This window comes from Amblyraja radiata, chromosome 2, assembly GCF_010909765.2.
Source record: "Amblyraja radiata isolate CabotCenter1 chromosome 2, sAmbRad1.1.pri, whole genome shotgun sequence".
NCBI classification, from domain to species: Eukaryota; Metazoa; Chordata; class Chondrichthyes; order Rajiformes; family Rajidae; genus Amblyraja; species Amblyraja radiata.
Window position 1 is genome coordinate 125,175,997 of NC_045957.1, and position 23,028 is coordinate 125,199,024.

A 23,028-nucleotide genomic window follows, 5' to 3' on the forward strand; every position below is an offset into this window, starting at 1 on the left:
GGAGGTCTAAACTTTTTTATGTGGGGGGGGGGAAAGGGGGAAACTACCTTTCAGGGTCCCTACCTGGTCGGAGAGGCAGCTTTTCTCCGGGCTGCAGCTTCGACCCGTCCTCGCGGCCTACCAGCGGGCCTGGAGCGGCGTTTCCTGTCGGGGACCGCACAGAACCACGGCTTCGGCGGCGGCACAGCGCTGGAGCGCTATCGCGGAGCGGGCGATGCCTTGCCTGGGTCGCCGCGCTGGAGCTCCGGTGAGCTGAAGATCGCTGAGGAAAACATCATGGAGCTGCGGGACTGTGGAGCGGCCAGCTGCGGGCGGCGGCGCTGAACTTTACACCGGGAGCCTGAGATCTCTAGATGAGATCGCCAGTTGTGGAGCTCCAACCGGCGCGGCCTTGTTGGCTTTGGAAGCCGCGGCCTCCAGTACGGAAGCGGCCATTCCAGGGTTCCCAGGCCGCTGAGAGGACTCTCCCGACGCCGAAGCAACATCACCCGGCGAGAATGGCCTGGAACATCGGGCCTCCGTAGAGGCAACTGTGGAGGCCTCAATGGGCCCGACTATGGGTGAACTGGGGTTGGGGACTGGACTTTGTGCCTTCCCTCATAATGGGAACCATTGTGGGGGGATGTTCTTTATGTTTAAAACTCTTATTAATGTTATGTCTGTATTCCTTCTTTATGTGCTGCAAAATGGCAAGAAGCATTTCACTTCACTACACCTAGGTGTATGTGAATGTGACGAATAAAATACCTTTGATACCTTTGAACCTTCGATCAATAATTTCCACGCCACAGATTAAATTATTAAAAGTTGAGGATATGTCAGGAACTTTGTTGAGCGAGTCTTTCAAGAGAGAATTTGATAGGGCTCTTAAAGATAGCGGAGTCAGGGGATATGGGGAGAAGGCAGGAACGGGGTCCTGATTGTGGATAATCAGCCATGATCACATTGAATGACGGTGCTGGCTCGAAAGGTCGAATGGCCTAATCCTGCACCTATTGTCTATTGGATGGCGGTGCTGGCTCGAAGGGCCGCCTGCGCCTATTGTCTATTGAGTCTCACAGCCAGTAAAAGGATGAATAGGAAGAAACAAGACCCACTACAAACCAGACCTTATCTCTTACAAGACGTACAGTATTTGAAGGTGTACAATTATTCTGCACCTACTTCCTATTGGAGGCACGAAGGAAAGCTGAAATCCGGTGTCATCATTCATCTCGCTCCAAGGCACCTCGAGGGTGATCAAAGTCCGACCTTGAATCTTCAGGTTGGAAATGGTTCCATTCCTACAAAATGTACCAACTGGGACCTCCGACGTGTTGTCATACTGAACGTGACCCGTCACCCTGTACTGGACCAGGTCTGGACAGTGGGCGAGGTCTGTCTGCCACACTGGCGTCCCACCAAAGTTTATCCCCACACCAACCTTGTAGAGGACGTTGATGGCCCATATGTACGTGGTGTTCAACCTGGGCAGGTCCTGAGGGAGAAGGTCTTCCAGATCGTGATCCTTTCCTGCCAGAAGAGCAACGTTTGTCATTAACGGTTCAACTAATCTGAAATTAATCTAAATTGTTTACTCGTCTTTCTATCGAAAGGGACGGCTTTGAGTTTAGTTTAGTTTATTGTCACGTGTACCGAGGGACAGTGAAAGGCTGTGTTTTGTTGCGTGCTAACCAGTCAGCGGAAAGACAATACATGATTACGATCGAGGTGAGGGAGAACATTACAACGGCCAATAGCCGCACATTCTGTCCACGCGAAGCCTCCAAACACAGCGAAGAGGTCCCGGGTTTACCGCAGAATTAGTCAAGCGGAATTTCAGCAAAGCAGCCAACTACAAGCTTGGAGTAGTGTTTGGGAAACGTTCTAAAGCAGGAAATTGAGGCACAAAGATGGAGTCGGTGGGCTCGGGGTCGGTGTCCACGGTGGAGGGACTTCAATTGAGGATGAACGAGAGGTTCAAGTGTGGACAGTGTTTAACAGCCTTAAACAGCCGTGGGACCTACCATCGCCCGCCTGGGGCTTCAACGTTGGGAGAAAAATGGTGCAGGGGAGAGAAAAGACTTTGTCTTCCATCACAGTGAGGAGGAGATTCACTGTGATGGATGTTTGTGTAAATTGAATTGTTTGTGTGTCTTGTAGGAATTGTTTTGTTTGTATGGCTGTAGAAACAGAGTTTCGTTTGAGCCTCACTGAGATTCAAATGACATTGAATAAATATTGTATTGTATTGTATTGACATTTTGTAGGATTACAGAAGCTGGAGAGAATGGAGAGATGGGGTGGAGACCAGGATCCCAGAATATTGGAGAGAAGGGGGTCACCTGGAGAGATGGTGCCATGAGGAGATCCGTTGGAGAGATGGGGAGATGAGGAGGTCCCCTGGAGAATGGGGAGATGAGGAGGTCACCTGGAGAATGGGGAGATTGGGAGGTCACCTGGAGAATGGGGAGATTGGGAGAAACCTGGAGCATGGAGAGGTCCCCTGGAGATTGAGAGGTCGCTTGGAGAATGGAGCCATGAGGAGGTCCCCTTGGAGAGATGGGGAGGAACCTGAAGTTGCGTCTATCACCCTGGCTGCTGGTCGGCAGTGATACTCAAAGATTCAGATCCATCGTGCATTTCACAGGACTTGGCAGGAAGTGACTTGCAGCCCATGACAGACTTTTGAAAGAGTCACGTTTGTCATGCTGTTGGGAGAGCCAATTTATGCACAGCAAGATCCCACAACGGCAGTGGACAGATGGTCTTATTTATGGCAGTGATGCCGGCCGCATGTGACCATATTTCGTATTATCCATAATGCTAAGTATCTGGGTCATACGAATCCATTATTTGTAGAGTCAAAATTATTAAAATTAGAAGATTTGGTTACATTCAAAACAGCTCAGATAATGTTTAGGGCCAAAAATAAAAATTTACCTGGAAACATTCAAAAATTATTTAACGAGCGTGTGGGGGGTTACAATTTAAGAGGAATATTTAACTTTAAGAAACAAAAAGTCCGTACGACTAGAAAAACCTTTTGTATTTCGGTTTGTGGAGTAGGAGTGTGGAATAAATTGAACGGGGAATTAAAGCAATGCACAAACATGAATCATTTTAAAATGATATATAAAAAAATAATTTTCAAGGGGTACAGGGATGGAGGGGATGGTTGACAAGTGGGGGTTGATGTTTATCTATTGCTTTACTATTGTTTCTTATGTTTGGGTACTTCAGTTATGAAGTTTGTATGTGCATAATAGTTGTATGTATATATATGTCTGTAGGTATTATGGGAAATTGCCTAGGGTAGTATTATTATTAATAATTAATTGATTTTTAAATATGGTAGAAGTGTTGGAGAAAAGGGGTGAGATTTAATAAGTTATTCTTCTTCCCACTCCTTTTCGAGCTTGTACAGACACAGAGTTGGACATTGGAACTTTGCTTTTGTTCTTCTCATTGCTTTGTAAATATTGATTGTAATGTCCAATTGTTTGATAATTTCGATTTTGTTACTATTAATGTCTTTAATGTCTTTACTTGTTCGGAATAAATAAATAAATAAATAAATAAATATCAATGACGTGGACTGACACGGAGTGGTTGACATCCCCCGGGTGGGGGGGGGGGGGGGGGGGAAGGTCTCCTGATGACAGTCCATCAGTGACCCAGCCCACCAGTGTACGTACACTAACGGCTCAGCTGGCAGGAGTTTGAAGGTCTAGAGGTCCTGAAGTTGATGTTGAAGTTTCTGCTTACTGCATCTACAATGACAAAGCAACACGAGGTGGAAGCTGATGGCAAACAGTGCATCCTCACCAATATCTTTCCTCACATCCATGGTGAAGGCGTGCTGGGGATCTGCGCAGGTGAAGTTGATGAGGAGAGAGACATTCGGAAGGAACCGATACTCCTGATGACAAACTATATCACCATCCCCCACGATACACATTTGGCAGTCGGCAAAGCTCGGACTGCCGACGGCTTGTCTGATGTTAATGGTCACATCCAGACCGGTGGTGACCAACACCATCTCAGCACCTGTGTGACAAACCAGATCCAACATTAGTAAAGGCCTTAGAAAGATGCTTCTAAAAGCGTTACAAGAGTCTGAAGACGGGTCTCGACCCTAAACGTCACCCATTCCTTCTCTCCACAGATGCTGCCTGTCCCGCTGAGTTACTCCAGCATTTTAGGTCTTTCTTCAGTTTAAACCAGCATCTGCAGTTCCTTCCTGCACATTAGAAAAGGCCATTCGGCCCACCCTGTCGCTGTGGACCATCACGTCTCCATCTGTGCTGATCCTATGTCCCAGCATAACTCAGTCCACATGCCTGACCATTCACTTCTTTGTCAATTCAGTTCAGTTTAGTTTATTGTCACGTGTACCGAGGAACAGTGAAAAGCATTTGTTGCGTGCTAACCAGTCAGTGGAAAGACAATACATGATTACAATCGAGCCATTTACAGTGTACAGATACATGATATGGGAATAACATTTAGTGCAAGGTAAAGCCAGCAAAGTCCGATCAAGGATAGTCCAAGGGTCACCAATGAGGTAGATAGTAGTTCAGCACTGCTCTCTGGTTGTGGTAGGATGGTTCAGTTGCCCGATAACAGCTGGGAAGAAACTGTCCCTGAATCTGGATGTGTGCGTTTTCACACTTCTGTACCTTTTGCCTGATGGGAGAGGGGAGAAGAGGGAGTGACCGGGGTGCGATTGGTCATTGATTATGCTGCTGGCCTTGCCGAGGCCGCGTGAGGTGTAGATGGAGTCAATGGAAGGGAGGTTGGTTTGTGTGATGGTCAGGGCTGCGTCCACAATTCGCTGCAATTTCTTGCGGTCTTGGATGGAGCTGTTCCCAAACCGTGCTGTGATGCATCCCGATATAATGCCGACTGTGGTGCATCTGTAGAAGTTGATGAGAGTTGTGGGGAACATGCTGAACTTCCTAAGCCTTGTAAGGAAGTAGAGGCGTCGGTGTGCTTTCTTGGTCGTTGCTTCAATATGGGTGGTCCAGGAGAAGTTGTCGGTGATATTGACTCCGAGGAGTTTGAAGTTGTCTCGATGGTTGTTAACTGTAGCGAGTGTCGCTGCCTCCACCACCTTCTGGATCCCACCCACCCTCTGGAACGGTGTAGGAAGATTAATATTCATACAGCATGGAAGCAGGCCCTTCAGCCCAACTTGCCCACACCGACCAACATGTCCCATCTACACTAGTCCTACCTGCCTGCGCTTGGCCCATATCCCTCCAAACCTTTCCTATCCATGTACCTGTCCACATGGCTTTTAAATGTTGTTACAGTCCCAGCCTCAACTACCTCCTCTGGCAGCTTGTTCCATACACCCACCAAGCGTTGTCTGCGGAGGGCGCTCAGCATCGCCAAGGACTGCTCTCACCCCAACCATGGACTGTTTACCCTCCTACCATCCGGGAGGCGCTACAGGTCTCTCCGTTGCCAGACCAGCAGGTCCAGGAACAGCTTCTTCCCGGCGGCTGTCACTCTACTCAACAACGTACCTCGGTGACTGCCAATCACCCCACCCCCCCCCCCGGACACTCCTCCCACAGGAAAAACACTATGTCTGTATATATGCTAATGTAAATATTTATTCAAATCATATGCTATGTCGCTCTTCCAGGGAGATGCTAAATGCATTTCGTTGTCTCTGTACTGTACACGGACAATGACAATTAAAGTTGAATCTGAATCTGATTCTGAATCTGAATCTTTGTGTGAAAAAGTTACCCCTCAGATTCCTATAAAATGATCTAATGGAGAAGATTCAATGTGAGTTGCATATCGATCTAAACCTGATCATTTATTCATTCTATGATTCAATGATGAAGTCTGTGAGGTTTATGCTAACCTTGCTGTTGAATTGCATTTTCATATAGAAACATAGAAAAATAGTTGCAGGAGGAGGCCATTCGGCCCTTTGAGCCAGCACCGCCATTCATTGTGATCATGGCTGATCATCCACAATCAGTACCCCGTTCCTGCCTTCTCCCCGTATCCCTTGATTCCGCTAGCCCCTAGAGCTCTATCTAACTCTCTTTTAAATTCATTCAGTGAATCGGCCTCCACTGCCTGTCCAATCTCTTAATAATTCCACAGATTCACAACTCTCTGGATGAAAAAGTTTTTTCTCATCTCAGTTTTAAATGGCCTCCCCTTTATTCTTAGACTGTGTCCCCACGTGCCTTAAAACCACCTCCATCGTGCCGGTGCCAAAACACTCCACTGCGGCGAGCCTCAACGACTTCCGCCCAGTTGCACATTACTCCCATCGTCACCAAGTGCTTCGAGAGGCTGGTCCTGGCACACCTCAAAGGCTGCCTACCCCCCACATTGCATCCCTATCAGTTTGCCTACCGCAAGAACAGGAGTACGGAGGATGCCATCTCAACGGCACTTCACTCCGCCCTCTCCCACCTCGACAACAGAGACACTTACGTAAGAATGCTGTTCATCGATTACAGCTCAGCATTCAACACCATTATACCCTCTAAACCGATCAGCAAACTCGGTAACCTGGGCATCGACCCCTCCCTCTGCAACTGGATACTGGACTTTCTAACCAACAGACCCCAGTCTGTTAGGTTAGACAAGCACACCTCTTCAACCCTCACCCTGAACACCGGCGTTCCACAGGGCTGTGTGCTGAGCCCCCTCCTCTACTCCCTCTTCACCTACGACTGCACACCTGTATATGGTACTAACACCATCATCAAGTATGCAGATGATACAACGGTGATTGGCCTCATCAGCAAAAACGATGAGTCAGCCTATAGGGAGGAGGTCCAGCGCCTAGCAGCATGGTGCGCTGACAACAACCTGGCCCTTAACTCCAAGAAGACCAAGGAGCTCATTGTAGACTTCAGGAAGTCTAGGGGCGGCACGCACACCTCCATCCACATCAACGGGACAGAGGTGGAACGTGTTTCCAGCTTCAGGTTCCTGGGAGTCAACATCTCCGATGATCTCTCTTGGACCCACAATACATCAACTCTGATCAAGAAGGCTCACCAGCGTCTCTTCTTCCTGAGGAGACTGAAGAAGGTCCATCTGTCTCCTCAGATTCTGGTGAACTTCTACCGCTGCACCATCGGGAGCATCCTTACCAACTGTATCACAGTATGGTACGGCAGCTGCTCTGTCTCCGACCGGAAAGCACTGCAGAGGGTGGTGAAAATTGCCCAACGCATCACCGGTTCCTCGCTCCCCTCCATTGAGTCTGTCCAAAGCAAGCGTTGTCTGCGGAAGGCGCTCAGCATCGTCAAGGACTGCTCTCACCCCAACCATGGACTGTTTACCCTCCTACCATCCGGGAGGCGCTACAGGTCTCTCCGTTGCCGGACCAGCAGGTCCAGGAACAGCTTCTTCCCTGCGGCTGTCACACTACTCAACACTGTACCTCGGTGATTGCCAATCACCCCCCCCCCCCCCCCCCCCCCCCGGACACTCCTCCCACCAGGAAAAACAATAATTGCACTACTGTGACTGTATGCACATAAATATATTTATTTATTGTTCATATTTATGTCGCTCTTCTAGGGAGATGCTAACTGCATTTCGTTGTCTCTGTACTGTACACTGCACAATGACAATAAAGTTTGAATCTGAATCTGGCCCCTATATCATTTTTTTATTTCATGATGCATCACTCTGCCTCTCCCCAGCCACTTCCAGTAAAAGATATTTAAGCCCCAGCTCTATTGTGTGTGGCTGGGACTTGCCTCAATCAGCCATTTCCTTAGACTTTCCCCCCATTCTGCCCTCTCTCACAATGAGGACCGTTCCACCGATGAGCAGCCGTCCGCCAGTATCTACATGAACGTGGGTGCAGCCATGAGTCACTGCCACAGGCAGCTGTGTTCTTGTGCAGACTAATGTCTGTGGCCGACAGTGCGGTGGGGAAGTTTGGCTTCAATGCTAATAATGTGGTTTGTACAGAGAAGGCACATGGTGTGACCTTCCACCCTTGTCCATGGTCATAGAAACATAGAAAATAGGTGCAGGAGGAGGCCATTCGGCCCTTCCGAGCCAGCACCGCCATTCATTGTGATCATGGCTGATCGTCCCCTATCAATAACCCGTGCCTGCCTTCTCCCCATATCCCTTGACTCCACTAGCCCCTAGAACTCTATCTAACTCTCTCTTAAATCCATCCAGTGACTTGGTCTCCACTGCCCTCTGTGGCAGGGAATTCCATAAATTCACAACTCTCTGGGTGAAAAAGCTTTTTCTCACCTCAGTCTTAAATGACCTCGTCTTTATTCTAACACTGTGCCCGCTGGTTCTGGACTTGCCCAACATTGGGAACATTTTTCCTCCATCTAGCTTGTCCAGTCCTTTTATAATTTTATATGTTTCTATAAGATCCCCCCTCATCCTTCTAAACGCCAGTGAATACAAGCCTAGTCTTTTCAATCTTTCCTCATATGACAGTCCCGCCATCCCAGGGATCAATCTCGTGAACCTATGCTGCACTGCCTCAATCACAAGGTTGTCCTTCCTCAAATTAGGAGACCAAGACTGTACACAATACTCCAGATGTGGTCTCTCCAGAGCCCTATACAACTGCAGAAGAACCTCTCTACTCCTATACTGAAATCCTCTTGTTATGAAGGCCAACATTCCATTAGCTTTCTTCACTGCCTGCTGTACCTGTAAGCCAACTTTCAGTGACCGGTGTACAAGGACGCCCAGGTCTCGCTGCACCTCCCTCTTACCGAACCTAACCCCATTGAGATAATAATCTGCCCCCTTGATTTTGCTGCCAAAGTGGATAACCTCACAGGTCCTTACGGTTCCTCCCACACTGGTCACCAGCTCGCTCCGGAGTGCAGGCACATTCCGTAACCGCGGGCCAAACACACGCAGGAAATGGTGCATGCCAGCGTTTGTGCTGCAATCAATCCCCTGCATTTCACTTCTCACAGAATCTCCAGCATTCTTTGCCTCCATCCCTGCTCCCAGCCACTAGTTCAATAAGTAGAGTCCAAGTCACACACGTATATATCAATGGACGGAAAGGTCGACAGGTTGGTAACTTTGCGGTTGACACCAAGCCTGCTGGAGTTGTGGACAGTGAGAAACATGGACAATAGGCGCAGGAGTAGGCCATTCGGCCCTTCGAGCCAGCACCGCCATTCAATATGATCATGGCTGCTCATCTAAAATCAGTGCCCCTTTCCTTCTTTTTCCCCATATCCCTTGATCCTGTAGCCCCAAGAGCAAAATCTAACTCTCTCTTGAAAACATCCAGTGAATTGGCCTCCGCTGCCTTCTGTGGCAGATAATTCCACAGATTCACAACTCTCTGGGTGAAAAATATTTTCCACATCTCAGTCCTAAATAGCCGACCCCTTATTCTTACCCTGGTTCTGGACTCCGCCAACATCAGGAACACTTTTCCAGCATTTAGCCTGTCCAATCCCTTAATAATTTTATGTTTCTATAAGATTCCCTCTCATCCTTCTAAATTCCAGTGAATACAAGCTCAGCCGTTCCATTCTTTCATCATATGACAGTCACGCCATCCCGGGAATTAACCCTGTGAACCTACGCTGCACTACCTCAAATTAGGAGACCAAAATTGAACACAATACTCCAGGTGTGGTCTCACCAAGGCCCTGTACAACTGCAGTAGGAGCTCCTTGCTCCTATACTCAAATCCTCTCGCAATAAAGGACAACATGCCATTAGCTTTCTTCACTGCCCGCTATACCTGCATGCTTACATTCAGTGACTGATGTACAAGCACACCCAGGTCTCGTTGCACCTCCCCTTTTCCTAATCTGACACCATTCAGATAATAATCTGTCTTCCTGTTCTTGCCACCAAAGTGGATAACCTCACATTTATCCACATTATGCTGCATCTGCCATGCATCAATCCACTTACCCAACCTATCCACGTCACCCTGCAGCCTCATAGCATTCTCCTCGCAGCTCACACTGCCCCCCAGCTTTGTGTCATCCGCATACTTGGAGATGTCACATTTAATCCCCTCGTCTAAATCGTTAATATATATTGTAAATAACTGGGCGGCACCCCACTAGGCACTGCCTGCTATTCTGAAAAGGATCTGTTAATTCCTACTCTTTGCTTCCTGTCTGCCAACCAGTTCTCTATCATGGCAATACTCTACCCCCAATACCATGTGCTCTAATTTTGCACACTAATCTCTTATGTGGGACCTTGTCAAAGGCTCTTTGAAAGTCAAGATAGGCCACATCCACTGGCTCTCCCTTGTCCATTCTACTTGTTACATCCTCAAAAAATTCCAAAAGATTAGTCAAGCATGATTTCCCCGTCATAAATCCATGCTGACTTTGACCAATCCCATCACTGTTTTCCAAATGCGCTGCTATAACATCTTTAATAATCAACTCAAGCATCTTCCCCACCGATGTCAGGCTAACTGGTCTATAATTCCCTGTTTTTTCTCTCTCTCCTTTCTTAAAAAGTGGGACAACATTAGCTACCCTCCAATCCACAGGAACTGATCCTGAGTCTATAGAACATTGGAAAATTATCACCAATGCATCCATGATTTCTAGAGCCACTTCCTTAAGTAGCCTGGGATGCAGACCATCAGGCCCTGGGGATTTATCAGCCTTCAGTCCCATCAGTCTATCAAACAACATTTCCTGCCTATGTGGATTTCCTTCAGTTCCTCTGTCACCCCAGATCCGCTGGCTACTGCTATATCAGGAAGATTGTTTGTGTCCTCCTTAGTGAAGACAGATCCAAAGTACCTGTTCAATTCATTTTCCATTTCCTTGTTCCCCATAATAAATTCACTTTTTTCGGTCTTCAAGGGTCCAACTTTGGTCTTAACTAATCTTTTCCTCTTCATAGAAACATAGAAAATAGGTACAGGAGGAGGCCATTCGGCCCTTCGAGCCAGCACCGCCATTCATTGTGATCATGGCTGATCGTCCCCTATCAATAACCCGTGCCTGCCTTCTCCCCATATCCCTTGACTCCACTAGCCCCTAGAGCTCTATCTAACTCTCTCTTAAATCCATCCAGTGACTTGACCTCCACTGCCCTCTATGGCAGGGAATTCCATAAATTCACAACTCTCTGGGAGAAAAAGTTTTTTCTCACCTCAGTCTTAAATGACCTCCCCTTTATTCTAAGACTGTGGCCCCTGGTTCTGGACTCACCCAACACTGGGAACATTTTTCCTGCATCTAGCTTGTCCAGTCCATTTATAATTTTATATGTTTCCATAAGGTTCCCCCTCATCCTTCTAAACTCCAATGAATACAAGCCTAGTCTTTTCAATCTTTCCTCATATGACAGTCCCGCCATCCCAGGGATCAATCTCGTGAACCTACGCTGCACTGCCTCAATCACAAGGATGTCCTTCCTCAAATTAGGAGACCAAAACTGTACACAATACTCAATAGACGTCGTCTCACCAGGGCCCTATATAACTGCCATCAGTTGTTTCAGTTATTTCACACACCTAAAGAAGCTTTTACTATCCTGCTTTATATTCTTGGCTAACTTACCTTCGTACCTCATCTTTTCTCCCCGTATTGTCTTTTTAGTTATCTTCTGTTGTGCTTTAAACATTACCCAATCCTCTTGCTTCCCGCTCATCTTTGCTACATTGTACTTCTTCGCTTTAATTTTTATACTGTCCCTGACGTCCCTTGTCAGCCACGGTCGCCCCTTACTCCTCTTGGAATCTTTCTTCCTCCTAGGAATGAACTGATCCTGCACCTTCTGTATTATTCCTAGAATCACTTGCCATTTTTGTTCCACTATCATTCCTGCTAGTGTATCTTTCCAGTCAACTTTGGCCAGCTCCTCCCTCATGGCCCCATAGTCCCCATTATTCAGCTGCAACACTGACACCTCCGATCTACTCTTCTCCCTCTCCAATTGTAGATTAAACCTGACCATGTTATGGTTACTGCCTCCTAATGGCTCATTAACCTCGAGGTCTTTTATCAAATCCGGTTCATTACATAACACTAAATCCAGAATTGCCTTCTCCCTGGTAGGCTCCAATACAAGCTGTTCTAAGAATCCATCACGAAGGCACTCTACAAAGTCCCTTTCTTGGGGTCCAGTACCAACCTGATTTTCCCAGTCTACCTGCATGTTGAAATCTCCCATAACAACCACAGCATTACTTTTACTACATACCAATTTTAACTCCTGATTCAACTTGCACCCTATGTCCAGGCTACTGTTTGGGGGCCTGTAGATTAGTCCCTTTAGGGTCTTTTTACCCTTACAATTCCTTAGTTCTATCCATACTGACTCCACATCTCCTGTTTCAATGTCACCCCTTGCAAGGGACTGAATTTCATTCCTCACCAACAGAGCAACCCCACCCCCTCTGCCCACCTATCTGTCTTTTCGATAGGATGTATACCCTTGAATATTCAGTTCCCAGCCCTGGCCCTCTTGCAGCCATGTCTCAGTAATTCCCACAACATCATACTTGCCCGTTTCTAACTGAGCCTCAAGCTCGTCCACTTTATTCCTTATACTTCGCGCATTCATATACAGCACTTTGACCTCCGTATTCACTTCCCCCCTCGCAATTGGCCCTGACCTTACTCTGTTGTCCATTCTCAAGCTTTCCTTCCCATTAATTTGAGAATCTTTTGTAATTTTTCCTGTAGCCACTTCCCCTTCAACTCCATCTTTATACTCCCAATTTGTCAATCCCACCCCCCCCCCCCCCCCCAAATCACGTCTGTCCATTCCCTCCACAGATGCTGCCTGACCCGCTGAGTTCCTCCAGCACTTGCTGTTTTGTTCAGGGTTCCTGCACCTGCAGTTCCCTGAAGCCAGTTTAACAGCATCACGTTGGGCACAGACAAGGTGGGCCGAAGGGCCTGAGCTGTGCTGTACTGTTGTATGTTGCTGAAGGTGCCTGATGCCCGGAGTGTCCCGACCCAGACCCTCACCCTCACCCCGGTTCCCCGCTGCCCCTGGACCCTCTCCACTCCCTCCCTCTAACTCCCCTCTCCCTCCCCTCCCAATCCCACTTCCCTCTCCCTGTCCTCCACCTCCACTCCCTCTCCCCTCTCCCCGCTCACCCGGTGCCGGCAGCCGGAGCAGCAGTAACACGAGGCCGAGGGCGACGCCCGGCATCTCCGCGGGTCCCGGGAGGAGCAGAGACACAGACAGAGAGACACAGACACACGATCCTCGCTCCTTCCTTCCTGCTTGTCGGGATCGGCCGCTTCCTGATGCGTCGCCTCACCTGTAACTGGGCGGGTCCGGGGGAGAGAGGGAGGGAGAGGGAGAGGGAGAGGGGGAGAGGGAGAGGGAAAGGAGAGAGAGAGGGAGAGGGGGAGAGGGAGAGGGGGAGAGAGAGAGGGGGGGGGGAGGGAGGGGGGGGGGGGGGGGAGGGGAGGGGGAGGAGGGAGAGGGAGAGGAGAGAGGGGAGGGAGGGAGGGATGGAGGGAGTGGGGGAGGGAGGGAGGGAGAGAGGGAGAGGGGGAGAGAGAGAGAGGGGGAGGGAGGAGAGGGAGAGAGGGAGAGGGGAGAGGAGGAGAGGGGGAGGGAGAGGGAGAGGGAGAGGGGGAGAGGGGGATGAGGGGGAGAGGGGGATGAGAGGAGAGGGGGAGGGGGGGAGGAGAGGGGGAGAGAGGGGGAGGGAGAGAGGGGGAGGGAGGGAGAGGGAGAGAGAGAGAGAGAGGGGGAGGGGGAGGGGGAGAGGGGGGGGGGGAGGGGGAGGGGGAGGGGGAGAGGGAGAGGGGAGAGAGAGAGGGAGAGAGAGGGGGAGAGAGAGGGGGAGAGGGGGAGAGAGAGGGCGAGAGAGAGGGTGAGTGAGGGAGGGAGAGGGGGAGAGAGGGGGAGGGAGAGAGGGAGAGGGGGAGGGAGGGAGAGGGAGAGGGGGAGGGGGAGGGAGGGAGAGGGGGAGAGAGGGAGAGGGAGGGAAGGGGAGAGGGGGAACGAGAGAGCGAAAGAGAGGGAGAGGGATAGAGAGGGAGAGGGGGAGAGGGTGTACGAGAAAGAGAGAGGGAGGGAGAGAAAGAGGGAGAGAGAGGGAGAGAGGGAGAGGGGAAGGGAGGGAGAGGGAGGGAGAGAGGGAGAGAGAGGGAGGGAGAGGGAGAGGGGGGGAGGGAGAGGGAGAGAGATTCAGAGACACACAACAGTGTGGAAACAGGCCCTTGGGCCCATCTTGCCCACACCGGCCAACATGCCCCATCGACACTAGTCCCACCTGCCTGCGTTTGGTCCATATCCCTCCAAACCTGTCCTATCCATGTACCTGTCTAACTGTTTCTTAAACATTGCAATAGACCCAGCCTCAACTACATCCTCTGGCAGATTGTTCCATACACCTGTGTGAAAAAGTTACCCCTCAGATTCCCATTAAATCTTTTCCCCTTCACCTTGAACCTATGTCCTCAGGTCCTCGATTCCCCTACTCTGAAATACCCATATCATGTATTGTCTTTCCGCTGACTGGTTATCACGCAACAGCAGCTTTTCACTGTACACGTGACAGTAAACTAAAGTGAACTGGGCAAGAGACTCTGTGCGTCTACCCGATCTATTCCTCTCATGATTGTGTACACCTCTATAAGATCACCCCTCATCCCCCTGCGCTCCAGGGAATAGAGACCCAGCCTACTCAACCTCTCCCTGTAGCTCACACCCTGAGTCCTTGTAAATCCATGTCAATCTGTGGGAAAACAAGGCAACATCCTTGTAAATCTCTGCACCCCTTCCAGCTGGAGGAGAAAAGGGAGAGGACGGAGGAGTGATAATAGACAATAGACAGTAGGTGCAGGAGTAGGCCATTCGGCCCTTCGAGCCAGCACCGCCATTCAATGTGATCATGGCTGATCATCCACAATCAGTACCCCGATAAATAGTGGGGAGGGGGGAATGGGGAGGGGGGAGGGGGGAATGGGGAGGGGGGAGTGGGTGGAGAGGGTGGAGTGGGGAGGAGGGAGGGGTGAATGGGGAGGGGGTGGAGAAGGGGGAGGGGGGGGAGGTGTGGCTGGGACCTGCTCCTGACCTCCAGCTGACCTCCAGCCTGCTCTGGCTGCACGTCCACCCTACTCTGACCCATCTTCACCCCTGACCTGGACCAATCGGACCCACCCCCCTGCTCCAGCCCCCTCCCATGGTGGTGAGACCAAACCCCACACACATTGGGGTCGAGAACGTTTCCTGCTCCTGTGTCTGGTGTGATCACTGCAGCCTCTAATCATTTTATAGACTTCTATTGGCTCTCCCTGCAACCTTCAGCATTCCAGAGAGAACATTGGCCAACCTCTGCCTGTAATAGACAATAGGTGCAGGAGTAGGCCATTCGGCCCTTCGAATCACTCCAGATATCATTCTGGTGAACCTTCTCTGGACACTTTCCAAAGCCTTAAACTGGAAATAGTGTAGAGAAGATTTACTTGGGTGTTACCAGGATAGAGTGGATGTGGAGAGGATGTTTCCACTGGTGGGAGATTCTAGGACCAGAGGGCACAGCCTCAGAATTAATGGACGTACCTTTAGAAAGGAGATTAGAAGGAATTTGAGATAAGAATAAGGGGTCGGCCATTTAGAACGGAGACGAGGAAAACCATTTTCACCCACAGAGTTGTGAATCTGTGGAATTTTCTGCCTCAGAAGGCAGTAGAGGCCAATTCTCTGGATGCTTTCAAGAGAGAGTTAGATAGGGCTTTTAATGCCCCTGTCCCACTTAGGAAACCTTAACGGAAACCTCTGGAGACTTTGCGCCACAGCCAAGGTTTTCGCGCGGTTCCCAGAGGTTGCAGGTGGTTGCCGGAGGTTGCAGGTAGTGGAAGCAGGTAGAGAGACTGACAAAAACCTCCGGGAACCGCACGGAAACCTTGAGTGGGGCGCAAAGTCTCCAGAGGTTTCCGTTCAGGTTTCCTAAGTGGGACAGGGGCATAAAGATAGCGGAGTCAGGGGATATGGGGAGAAGGCAGGAACGGGGTACTAAATGTGGATGATCAGCCATGATCACAGTGAACGGCGGTTCTGGCTCGAAGGGCCGAATGGCCTACTCCTGCACCTATTGTCTATTGTCTAATTTCTTTAGCCAGAGGGTGGTGAATCTGTGGAATTCATTGCCACAGAAGGTTTTGGAGGCCAAGTCAATGGATATTTTGAAGGCGGCGATTGGCAGATTCTTGATTAGTGCGGGCGCCAGTGGTTATGGGGAGAAGGCAGGAGAATGGGGTTGAGAGGGAGAGATAGATCAGCCATGATTGAATGGTGGAGTAGACTTGATGGGCCTACCAGAGTGCGGACATCTTAGAAACATAGAAAATAGGTGCAGGAGGAGGCCATTCGGCCCTTCGAGCCAGCACCGCCATTCATTGTGATCATGGCTGATCGTCCCCAATCAATAACCCATGCCTGCCTTCCCCCCATATCCTTTATTCCACTAACCCCTAGAGCTCTATCTAACTCTCTCTTAAATCCATCCAGTGATTTGGCCTCCACTGCACTCTGTGGCAGGGAATTCCACCCTTATTACATAGAGGGTGGTGCGTGCAGCGAACAGGCTGCCAGAGGAGAAACTAGAGCACCATTTAAAATACATTTGGACAGGTACATGGATAGGGCAGGTTTAGACAGATATGGGCCAAACACAGGCAGGTGGGACTAGTGTAGATGGGGCACGCTGGTTGATTTGGGTAAGATGGGCCGAAGGGCCTGGTTCTGTATTTCTATGACTATGACTATTTTTCCTATAATGGGGGACCGGAACTGCACACAATACTCCAAATAATATGGCTTAACCAAAGTCCTATAAAGCGGCATCGTTACTTCCTGACTCTTATACTCAACGCCCCGACCTATCATAGAAACATAGAAAATAGGTGCAGGTGCTTTGCATGTGACTGAATCGTTATGCTCTTGTGCAGTTTGGATTGCTATTACCAAAATTAGAACATAGTACAGTACAGCACAGAAACAGGCCCTTCGGCCCACAATGTCTGTGCTGACCGTGATGCCGAGTGAAACTAATCTCCTCTCCATGTCCCTCCATTTCCTGCACATCCATAGAAACATAGAAAATAGGAGCAGGAGTAGGCCATTCGGCCCTTCGGGCCTGCACTGCCATTCAATATGATCATGGCTGATCATCCAATTCAGTATCCTGTACCTGCCTTCTCTCCATACCCCCTGATCCCTTTAGCCACAAGGGCCACATCTAACTCCCTCTTAAATATAGCCAATGAACTGGCCTGTTCTCCTCATCTCGGTCCTAAAAGATATCCCCCTTATCCTAAACTGTGACCCCTTGTTCTGGACTTCCCCAACATCAGGAACAATCTTCCTGCATCTAGCCTGTCCAACCTTTAAGAATTTTGTAAGTTTCTATACGATCCTCCCTCAATCTTCTAAATTCTATCGAAGCAAACTCTCTTAACTACTCTATCTACTTGTGCTGCCATTCTCAGGGACTTATGGACTTGGCACCCAAGATCCCTCTGTACATCAATGCTGTAATGGTCGTGCCACTACTTGTATATCTTCCCCTGACATCTGACCTCATATTTACTCCGATTAAACGCCAGCCGCTATTTCTCTGCCCATATCTGCGGCTGATCAATATCCCACTGTACTCTTTGACAGCCTTCCTCACAGTCCGTGACGCCAGCAATCTTGGTGTCATCTGCAAACTTACTAACTAACCCATGTACGTTTACATCCAAGTGGTCCCGTAAGCATTGCCACTTTCATTTAGAAACATAGAAAATAGGTGCAGGAGGAGGCCATTCGGCCCTTCGAGCCAGCACCGCCATTCATTGTGATCATCGCTAATCGTCTCCAATCAATAACATGTGCCTGCCTTCTCCCCATACCCCTTGACTCCACTAGCCCCTAGAGCTCTCTCTAACTCTCTCTTCAATCCATCCAGTGATTTGGTCTCCACTGCCCTCTGGGGCAGGGAATGATCAGCCATGATCATATTGAATGGTGGTGCTGGCTCGAAGGGCCGAAGGACCGAATGGCCTCCTCCTGCATCTATTGTCTATTGTCTATTGTCTATTGACAATAAACTACATTGAACTGAACTAACACTAATCCTGGACCAATTTATTCAATTAGAGGCTGAAATCAAAAAGTGAAATGACATTGAAATCTAACAACCCAGGGTTAACCTGAAACGCTCAGAGGGTCAGGGAAAGACATTGATATTTCAGGTGTAGATATCAGCTTCTCTTTCTGTCCAGCTTGCCTGCCCAGCCCGCACATTCCCCACACTTTCAGTTGATTTAAATGAGGTTGGGAAGTTTACGATTGCTCTTCACTGGAGTTTGACTGTTTGCAGCAGCAGAGAGACAGGGAGAAGGAGGATTACTGCATCATTTAGTTGCTTCATATCGCTGGGGAATTGTACCCTGACGCCGTGACTCAGAGCCGCAGCTGCAGCAAGTTCTTGCCTGCAGGGGAAACATTGTTGTACTTGTTTAAAACACTGGTAACTTCCAGGAGGGATCTCTGAGGCCTCTGAGGGTTCTTTGTTTGCGCTCTGTATTAATTGACAAGTTTACTCAAAACAGATGCGGGTTCTAAACCCGGGCTGGCTGACACCTGCAGCTGTGAGCAGTGAACAAGAACGAGGCCATTTGGCCACTTACATAGAAACATAGAAAATAGGTGCAGGAGTAGGCCATTCGGCCCTTCGAGCCTGCACCACCATTCGATATGATCATGGCTGATCATCCAACTCAGTATCCTATCCCTGCCTTCTCTCCATACCCCCTGATCCCTTTAGCCACAAGGGCCACATCTAACTCCCTCTTAAATATAGCCAATGAACTGGCCTCAACTACCTTCTGTGGCAGAGAATTCCACAGATTCACCACTCTCTGTGTAAAAAATGATTTTCTCATCTCGGTCCTAAAAGACTTCCTTCTTATCCTTAAACTGTGACCCCTTGTTCTGGACTTCCCCAACATCGGGAATAATCTTCCTGCATCTAGCCTGTCCAACCCCTTAAGAATTTTGTAAGTTTCTATAAGATCCCCCCTCAATCTTCTAAATTCTAGCGAGTACAAGCCGAGTCTATCCAGTCATTCTTCATATGAAAGTCCTGACTTCCCAGGAATCAGTCTGGTGAACCTTCTCTGTACTCCCTCTTACACCACGACTGCACACCCTGAGTGAAAGTCAAACTGCTGGAGAAACTCAGCAGGTCAGGCATCAGTCCCCACTCGATATATCGTCTGTCCATTCATTCCCTCCACAGATGCTGCCTGACCTGCGGAGTACCCCCGGCATGTTGCGTGTTGCTCATTGGCATGGTGCTGGGTTATAAATGCCTGGCTGCTGGATGTTACAGAGCGAGTGTGTACGTGTCTGTTCAGCTTCACTTTCCTCCCAACAACCTCCCCTGTCATGTCTCAAGTTCTGACTCGAGCCGATCAGATCATAACCATAGGTAGATAAAAATGCTGGAGAAATGCAGCGGCTGAGGCAGCATCTCTGGAGCGAAGGAATGGGTGACAGAGGCTCTCACTCACTTCTATAGTTTCACCTCTCCTGACTCTACCCTGGTAGAGGATCATTATATTCACGTTTGAGTGTGGAGGATTGCAATCTTCACGTGGTCCACCCTGTTTCGACGAATGCAATCAACCTGGCGTGCACAAACAGAAGATCAAACAGAACAAGTTGTCTTACAACTTTATGGCCCTGTCCCATGGTACGAGTTTATTCCAAGAGCTCTCCCGAATTAAAAAAAAATCAAACTCGTGGTAAGCACGGAGAATGACCGTAGCGGGTACGTCGGAGCTCGGGGACGTCTCTTAGCGGCTCGTAACGCTAACGGCAGGTACTCGGGAAGATGCGCTAATGGCAGGTAAGCTCGGGAAGCCTCCTCTTGAACATCAAAAAAACTAAGGAGCTGATCGTGGACTTTAGGAGGGCACATCATCCGAGGACGTACACACCATTGAGGATAAATGGGGATACTGTGGATAGGGTGAGCTGTTTTAAATATCTGGGAGTCCACATCTCTGAGGATATGACATGGACATCACACGCCGCAGCACTCGTGAGTAAGGCAAGGCAGCGCCTTTACCGCCTCAGGCAATTGAGGAAATTCAGAGTGTCTCCGAGGATCCTCCAGTGCTTCTACTCAGCGGCTGTGGAAAGCATCTTGTCCGGAAATATGACCATCTGGTTTGGGAACTGCTCTGCCCAGGACAAGAAGGCTCTGCAGAGAGTAGTGCGTTCGGCCAAACGCACTATGGGAACTTCACTCGCCCCCCTGCAGGAACTATACATCAGGAGGTGCAACTCCCGAGCCAATAAAATCATGGGAGACCCCTTCCACCCCTGCAACGGACTGTTCCAGCTGCTACGGTCAGGCAAACGCCTCAGTTGCCATGCTGTGAGAACGGAGAGGTTGAGAAGGAGTTTCTTCCCAGAGGCCATTAGGACTGTAAACTCCTATCTCACCAGGGACTAACTTTTACTGTACCACTCTATGGCTTTTTTTTTTTAAAGTGCTGTTTTTTTCCCTTTTTCCTTTAGCCCACAATATTTAATATGTAAAATAATATGTGATTCTGTTCCATTCAGTTTGTAGTTTGTTTGTTTGTTGTTTGTCTTTTTGCACAAAGTCCGCGAGCATTGCCACTTTTCATTTCACTGCACATCTCGTATGTGTATGTGACGAATAAACTTGACTTGACTTGAAGACTGGTGAAGTTTTTTCAACGTGTTGAAAAATGTCCACGCGAGCCCGGCTACCGACGAGTGGCCATTACCGTAAATCTCCGAGTTCGAATCAGGGCAAACTCGGGAGAGCTCTTGGAATGAACTTGTACCGTGGGACAGGGCTATTAGGCTGTGCACGCCATACGCAAGAAGAAGAAGAAGTTTGAGTGTGAAATCTGCACTCTTCTCTCCGTATGGCGTGTGGATCCCTCAGTCACTGCACTCAAACTGCGACTGCTTCCCTCTCCGTGGCTGTTACCTGAACTTGGATGTTTCCGTGATGTTTCCACATTGGGTAGCCTCTGCTGAAGGTGTTCCCGACCCACAACACCGTCTGCCATTCCATACATTCGCTGAGTTCCTCCAGCACTTTGCATGTGACTGAATCCTTATGCTCTTGTGCAGTTTGGATTGCTATTACCAACATTAGAACATAGTACAGTACAGCACAGAAACAGGCCCTTCGGCCCACAATGTCTGTGCTGACCGTGATGCCGAGTGAAACTAATCTCCTCTCCATGTCCGTCCATTTCCTGCACATCCATAGAAACATAGAAAATAGGTGCGGGAGTAGGCCATTCGGCCCTTCGAGCCTGCACCGCCATTCAATATGATCATGGCTGATCATCCAACTCAGTATCCTGTACCTGCCTTCTCTCCATACCCCCTGATCCCTTTAGCCACAAGGGCCACATCTAACTCCCTCTTAAATATAGCCAATGAACTGGCCTCAACTACCTTCTGTGGCAGAGAATTCCAGAGATTCACCACTCTCTGTGTGAAAAATGTTTTTCTCATCTCGGTCCTAAAAGATTTCCCCCTTATCCTTGAACTGTGACCCCTTGTTCTGGACTTCCCCAACATCGGGAACAATCTTCCTGCATCTAGCCTGTCCAACCACTTAAGAACTTTGTAAGTTTCTATAAGATCCCCTCTTAATCTTCTAAATTCTAGCGAGTCCAAGCCGAGTCTACCCAGTCTTTCTTCATATGAAAGTCCTGACATGCCAGGAATCAGTCTGGTGAACCTTCTCTGTACTCCCTCTATGGCAAGAATGTCTTTCCTCAGATTAGGAGACCAAAACTGTACGCAATACTCCAGGTGTGGTCTCACCAAGACCCTGTACAACTGCAGTAGAACCTCCCTGCTCCTATACTCAAATCCTTTTGCTATGAATGTTAACATACCATTCGCTTTCTTCACTGCCTGCTGCACCTGCATGCCCACTTTCAATGACTGGTGTACCATGACACCCAGGTCTCGTTGCATCTCCCCTTTTCCTAATCGGCCACCGTTCAGATAATAGTCTACTTTCCTGTTTTTGCCACCAAAGTGGATAACCTCACATTTATCCAAAGGACAAAAGACATTTATTGTCACATACGCCAATAGGTGCAGTGAAATTTGAGTTACCATGCAGCACACAAATAAGATAAACACAATTATAGAATTTAACATAAAACATAAAAACATCTCCTACAGCGGGATCAACGTTTCTCACTGTGAGGGAAGGCACCAAAGTTCAGTCATCTTCCTCTCGTTCACCCGTGGTCGGGGCCTATTGAGGCCTCCGCAGTCGCCGCAACGGACGGCCCGATGTTTCAGGCCCTCTCGCCGGGATGAAGGAACTCCGACCTCGGAACAGAGAACACTCAGCGGCTTGGAGTTTCCGAATCGGCCGCTTCCTACCGGAGACCGCGGCTTCCGAAGTCCACAGGCCGAGCTGGGCGGAGCTCCAACGCTGGCGATCCTCGGCGAAAGATCCCAGTGCTCCGCGATGTTAGAGCCAGCGCCGCCCGCGGCTGGAAGCTCCGCAGACCACAGCTCCACGGTGTTAAAGTCGGCAGGCCCAACACTCCGGAGCTCCACACGGCGATCCCTGGCATCGCCCGCTCCGCGCTGCTGAACCTTTATGTCTGAACGAAATGTCGTTGCCTGCAGCCATACATATAATAATAAACAACAAAACACACAATAAACACAAATTAACATCCACCACAGTGAGTTGACCAGGCACCTCCTCACTGTGATGGAGGCAAAAGTCTTAAAGTTACTGTCTCTTCCCTCCTCATTCTCCCTCTGCACTGAGGCGATATGTTGTTACCCCACTGGGCGATGGTCAGTCCCGCGGCTCAATTGAGCTCCGCGAACGGGCCGGTTCAAGCTCCGCGGCCCGGGGGTGGTCGAAGCTGCCGCCCTCCAGTCCAGCGGACGCAGCTGTTGCCGCGGGAGCTCCGGAAAACAGGCACCAGCCTGTGACCTGCGAGCTCCCGACGATGCCGTCCACTGGCCCGCGGCCGAGCCCCGGATTCAGGTCGCCGCCGCCGGACT

General features: G+C 49.4%; 1 protein-coding gene across 1 annotated transcript; it reads right to left on the bottom strand.

Moving 5' to 3' along the window:
• Positions 1–1,072: 1,072 nt before the first annotated feature.
• cdcp1 (CUB domain containing protein 1) lies at positions 1,073–13,241 on the bottom strand. Its single transcript, XM_033038940.1, has 3 exons — positions 13,074–13,241; positions 3,808–4,029; positions 1,073–1,512 (listed from the first exon to the last, which is right to left on the bottom strand). Exons 1-3 carry the CDS (start codon positions 13,126–13,128, stop codon positions 1,118–1,120), a joined length of 672 nt encoding a protein of 223 aa, XP_032894831.1. The 5' UTR covers positions 13,129–13,241; the 3' UTR covers positions 1,073–1,117.
• Between the last annotated feature and the right edge of the window lie 9,787 nt (positions 13,242–23,028).

Excerpts from the sequence above, each read along its gene's own strand:
- cdcp1 (XM_033038940.1), bottom strand. The coding sequence starts at position 13,128 with ATGCCGGGCGTCGCCCTCGGCCTCGTGTTACTGCTGCTCCGGCTGCCG. Across the intron at positions 4,030-13,073 it reads GCTCCGGCTGCCGGCACCGG|GTGCTGAGATGGTGTTGGTC; the intron begins GTGAGCGGGGAG and ends TTTGTCACACAG. Across the intron at positions 1,513-3,807 it reads GGATGTGAGGAAAGATATTG|GAAAGGATCACGATCTGGAA; the intron begins GTGAGGATGCAC and ends CTCTTCTGGCAG.